Source organism: Cryptomeria japonica, chromosome 10, assembly GCF_030272615.1.
Source record: "Cryptomeria japonica chromosome 10, Sugi_1.0, whole genome shotgun sequence".
Classification (NCBI taxonomy): Eukaryota; Viridiplantae; Streptophyta; class Pinopsida; order Cupressales; family Cupressaceae; genus Cryptomeria; species Cryptomeria japonica.
The window spans coordinates 349390083-349396244 of record NC_081414.1 but is presented as its reverse complement, the minus strand read 5'-3'; the positions used below and the strand labels follow the sequence as shown (position 1 = coordinate 349396244).

General features: G+C 39.2%; 1 protein-coding gene across 1 annotated transcript; it reads right to left on the bottom strand.

Annotated features, from left to right (window-relative positions):
- Window positions 1–3474: 3474 nt before the first annotated feature.
- On the bottom strand, window positions 3475–4343 carry LOC131858975 (uncharacterized). Its single transcript, XM_059212478.1, has 3 exons — window positions 3956–4343; window positions 3747–3835; window positions 3475–3498 (listed from the first exon to the last, which is right to left on the bottom strand). Exons 1-3 carry the CDS (start codon window positions 4341–4343, stop codon window positions 3475–3477), a joined length of 501 nt encoding a protein of 166 aa, XP_059068461.1.
- Window positions 4344–6162: the final 1819 nt, after the last annotated feature.

Here is a 6162-nt window from a genome sequence, read left to right as displayed (position 1 = left end):
AATAGTCCATAATGCACCTTTTCATTATCAACTTAGACCATAATAATTTATTGTGAGATTTTGCCAAGATCAAGAGCTCAATGAAATGTACAAAATAGAGACATAATATGGGACAAGAATAAACTGTATTCTCATCAATAGAAAATGATCAATAATCAAGATTACATAGTTGTTCCATACAATGTAGATGAGCTTGCTTATATAGGCAAGGCTAGGGATATGTGAGCACACAAACATGACATGTGGCTCAATAAGAAACAAGGGTAGGTAGGAAATAGCTGTGGGTAGGTAGGAGAAATAATATAATAGTCCACATGAAGTGGATCACCCACTGAATGTGGAGTGTAACAACAAGAGTGGAGTGTAACAACAAGCTCGAAACCATAAAAGGTGGAATTTCTCCTACACACACTATCCCAATGTGGCACAAACACCCAAGTGTCTCATACCCAAACTACTATGAAAATGCATTATCCTAAGTAAACTTAAGTAAGTGTAATAATATCCAAGATGAATAATTATTTACACCAACACCCCCCCTTAAGTGCAACTTAGGGGAATGCACTTAAGTCTACAATGCAACTAAGCAATGCAAGATGGGTCCCGACTACGAGGCCATGTTAGGTACCCATATACAAATGCAAATGCATGCAAACCAATGCAATGAAAACTCTCACAAAGTGGGGAAAGAGAGAAAAACCCAATGGGAAAAAACCCTCTCCCAAAAGAGAGATGAAAAACATACAAGAGAACTCTCATAGAAGAATGTGAGGAACAAAACCCCATGTGAGGAAAAAGTCCCCCCCATATGAGAGAAGAAGAGAAGTCAAACTGTGAGCCCCCCTCAATGGAGAATCTGCACTAATGATAGAAGCTCGATGTATGAAGAAACTGCTCCACAAACGTCGAACAACATTCCTCGCCTTAGGAAGAAACAAAACCAAAGGTGTATCCATGAAGTCTCCCCAATCATGAAGGGAAGATGTATGAAGAAAACTCATGATGAAAGGAATCTCTGAAAACTGCTCAAGTGTCCCCATGTCGATGCTGAAAGATACCCCCTCCAAAGGTGGTAAATTGTGCCACACTGCTGAAAAAGGCACTCCAAGATCTAGTGGAGATGGATGTAGAACATGTCCCAAAGACTCACATGTCTCCTCAAAAAATAAAGAGACCTCCTCCAACTGCTGTACATAAGTATCCACAATCATGTCAACCTCGAAAGAATGATCATGTAGAGAATGAACAAGAGGGTCAGAGTGTGCCCTCGCAACAATCGAAGAAGGATCACCTTCATCAAAGAGAAGATGAATGTCATCAATGATGTCTCCCAAATCTACAATGTAGGATTCCATAAACAAACCTGCAATATCTGGTAAGTAATCATCCCATGAATCTGAAGCTGGAAGACAATGAATATCCTGCTGCACTGAATCACATGAAGGCAAAACTGTCGCACTATCTGCATCATCAGGTGAAATAGGTGATGTGATATCAATATGAGGAGATGAAATAAAAGACTCAAGAACGGGGTTACATGTGAGAATCCCCATGTTCAAGTGTCCAAAGTTCTCCTCAAAATCTGAACCATCACAAGAAATGTGATCATCATGTATAGAATCATCAAATGTGAAATCATCATCATCAATAAAATTTGAAAAGGAGTATAACCGAGATGCATGATCAACCACCCCAGTCGCAATGATAGCTCTAGTCTCCATGTCTCTAATGAAAACTGAGTCAGGTGTGAACTCCACAACTCTCTTAGTTGCACCATGTGTGATTTGATAGATAGAAAGGAGATTGTTTGTCAAGTGGGGTACACATAACACATCATTGAAGGAGTTATCCCCAATGTCAATAGATCCTTTCCCAATCACATCCATGTATGTATGATTGCCCATCAAAATCTGTGGCATGGTGCAAGGCTCAAATGTAGAGAACATGGACTGCGAAGATTCCATATGATGAGAAGCCCCTGAATCTAGAAGCCATCTCTCTGAATCATGACTAATAGTACCACATAGAGCTTTTCCTTTTCTTGTTCCAAAAGAGTGAGTCTTTCCACTTGTAGAAGCCATGAATGCTTGCCCTTTTCCTTTTGAATGTGAGGAAGTGGAAGTTGATGAATCATCCTTCTTGTAGACTTTAGGCAAATCAATGTTATGCTTTTTGATGATATGTGTAAGCTCATCTAAGATGTAAGCTCATCAATCTTCTTAGAATGGCAACGATGTTCCTCATGACCAATCTTTTTACAATAAGCACAAGTAGGTCTCTCCCTCTTTGGTGAATTATCTCTCTTGGAAGAGGATGAATCTCCTTGTTGTGGAGAAGATGGTGCTTTTTCTTTAGGCTTTGATTGCCATTTCTTCTTGTTTGAGTTGTCTTTTCCTTGATTTCCTTTGTTTCCTTGATTTGCCACTAATGCTTGAGACTTAGAAGCCTTAAGAATGCCCATGCTTATCAACTTAGTTTGTTCCATCATCAACATTTTATTGAAAGCATCAAATGTAGGCATTATGTAGCTTGAACCCATTGTCATCCTATGGGTTTGGAAACTAGAAACAAATGCTGCATATTCTTGTGGAAGCTTTCCCATCAAGTTGAATATCAATTGAGTATCCTTCTTATCAATGCCACAATCTTTGAGTTGTGCCCTCAACTCATTTGCCTTAGTGACATAATCTTGTATAGTATCAAAGTTCTTGGGATCTAACATGATAAGATCACTATTAATTTGATATCCCCTAATCTCATCAACTTGACCATACAAGTCTTGAAACTTTTGCCAAGCATCCTTGATTAGAGTACATTTCTCAATATGAAAAATGAGATCCTTTGATACATACTTTCTTAAGGTACCAATTGCCATGATATTTTTAGTGAGCCAATCTAAGTGACCAACTAGATTAGCCTTAGGATCAGCTGGAGCAACAATAGTTCCATCAATGTAATGAGTGAGTCATTTTTCCATAAGTTTACTCCATGCATCAATTTTCCAAGTAGCATAGTTATGTGGAGTTAAGAGAGGAAACTTAGAAGAACCCATAGCAGCAAAAAGGAAGGAACACAAGAATACAAAAGCACAAGAGACATCCCCCCAAATTCACTCAATCAAAGTAGCCCCCCCAAAGTGATGATTTTGGCACTTTATACTTAGTGCGATTACAATGAGCCACTTGCAAAACAAGGCAAAGTGGGCTTATGATGCAAATTTTACAACTTCTCAAATGAGATACAAGAGACTTCAATCAATAGTGCAATGAATCTAACTGAGATTCAATCAAATATACAAGTACCAAGAGAGCCAAAAATGGCCAAAATCTGAAAGTACAATTTCTACTTACAATGGCATGAATCTGATAGCATCATGTGAAAGTAGACAAAAAAATATGCACTTTCAAAAAAATGGCACCCGAAAAGGAGGTTGTATGACCCCAAACGAAGCCTCTGAAGTTGCAAAAACTGGGATTACTTAGGTACAGTCACTAAAAACTGCATTTTTTGAAAACTCAGTGCATCAAAATCAAAAAAATTCTTCACCACTATGGAGAGCACGAAATTCTAGCCCATTTCAAAAAAAATTGCACCCAAAAAGGAGCAAAAATGAGCAAGTTATGGCCATTTGAAGTTGAACTGCAAAATAAAAAATGCAAATGAGAGGGGCCTGCCAAATTTTTGAAAAATGCTAATGTGGCGCTGACATCAGCAAGTCACTAGGGTAAATTTGACAACTGTATTACCGTCGCAAAAACTTTGCCCTCTGTTGACTGGGCGTTCGTACTGTACCGACATCTGACGTGGCAGATGACTGTGCAGGGGACTGTGTAGTCTGTACCATACAGAAATCTGATGTGGCAGGCTGACTAAGTTGATGATGTGGTGGCCGTATGGATGTTTGCATGGCTCTATGACGAGTCGTACAGAAAGTTGACTATGTTAGGGTTTGTACCCGCGGGCCAGTGGCCGCCTGCCACGTGGCGGGCGCGGTTTCCTCCGGTCTGTGTCGGTGGTTGCTGGCGGAAGGATCGCCGGAGGTGAAGGGTTGGTGCCAGGAGGACGGGAGCGGTCACCGGAGCCGAGGGCGGCGGTGGTGGCAGGCGCCACTGGGCGGAGCCGGCGCTGGTGGTGGTGCCGGGAGGAGAGGCAGAGACCGACGCAGAGAGTGGTTTCTGGGGCGTGCACGGCGGTGGCATGGACGAAGATCTTCTCGGCGGCGGCGAGGAAAATGCTGCGGCGGGCACGGTAACCAAGTGAGCTGGCGGACATGCACCAAGAGGACCTGCGGGCGGAGGTGCGTGGATGTCGGCAGCGTAGGACTTGGGCGTCGGCGGCGACATCGTGTGGTACGAGTGGCGCAGACCTGCAACACAGACTGCAGGTACACGCGGATCACGGGGGGGGTCTGTGGACCCCCCCAAAAAGCAATTTTTTATTTATTTATTTTTTTTTGATGGGTTTTTTTTTATTTTTATTTTTGAAAAATATTTTCAGAAAATTAAATTTTTTTTTTTTCGAAAAATATAATAAATTTTCAAAATCCGTACAATACTAGCAAAATTGGAGAAAAAAAATTTTCTCACCAAAATAGGCCGACTTTATAACCAAAATTCATGGAAACGGCCTTCTAGACGCAATGGCGGGGTCGGATCTGGTCTAGGATGCCTCCAAAAGATGTTGCTCCTCAAATCTGCCTCTTGATGTCGCAATAATGCCTCTTCAAGACGAATCAATGAGGCCCCAATGGCTTTGATACCATGTGAGATTTTGCCAAGATGAAGAGCTCAATGAAATGTACAAAATAGAGACATAATATGGGACAAGAATAAACTGTATTCTCATCAATAGAAAATGATCAATAATCAAGATTACATAGTTGTTCCATACAATGTAGATGAGTTTGCTTATATAGGCAAGGCTAGGGATATGTGAGCACACAAACATGACATGTGCCTCAATAAGAAACAAGGGTAGGTAGGAAATAGCTGTGGGTAGGTAGGAGAAATAATATAATAGTCCACATGAGGTGGATCACCCACTGAATGTGGAGTGTAACAACAAGAGTGGAGTGTAACAACAAGATCAACACCATAAAAGGTGGAATTTCTCCTACACACACTATCCCAATGTGGCACAAACACCCAAGTGTCTCATACCCAAACTACTATGAAAATGCATTATCCTAAGTAAACTTAAGTAAGTGTAATAATATCCAAGATGAATAATTATTTACACCAACATTTATAAATACCTAACTTGAACATAAAAATAAAATCACATAATTCATTTCACAATTATAAAATGAGTAAACATACCCTATAACCTTGAATCTTCTCCTTTTTCACGTCCATTTGTAAGCTCCTCCTACTTGTCTCATCAATGTTGTCCTTCCCTTGTTTGTTTGTTTGTAATTTCTCAATAGTTATAGGAAATAGTATTTTTTTTTTCTATTCCAAGCCTCTTCACCCAAGCATTCACCAAACCTTGTAAATGTTACTTCATTGATATTTCATCAAAGATTTACAAATTTCAATTAAAAAATAGTTTATATTCACACTTGAGAAGGCTCTAAAGGTTTATTAGATAGAGGTCGAATAATTTTGCACTATTGGGAATTTAAATAACCTTTGTAACATAAAATATTGATGGTATTTAAACATAATGTAGTATTCTTATACTATTTGCATTATGATTTTTATTCTCCAATTTTCTTTGTAGAATTATAAGTATTCTCACATCTCAAGGACCCAATTTTATTTTTGATCAAGATGATGCAATTTTATCATTCTTTGTACCATGAGGATTTGACATTACTTCAAACTATGATATTTTCTCATTGGTTTTTATAGTTTGGGTTTTCACTAGGGTTTAACCCTATTAGATTTGTCAGTGATTCCTTCACATTATGAAATCTTGATACTTTTGTAAACATGAAACTAGGGATTTTATTTTATTCCCATCTTAGAAATATACTTAAGAACTGGGCCAATTAGGAAAGTATAGATTTCACACATATTGACACTTTGTGTGAGGGCACAAACAAAGCCTCAAACCCCAGTAAGTTTTCCAACTAATGCTTTCAAGATGAATTTAATCTTCAAAGGACTTATAGAGAACAATAAGTAGGAAATCAATACATTCTCACTCTTGAAGATTGAA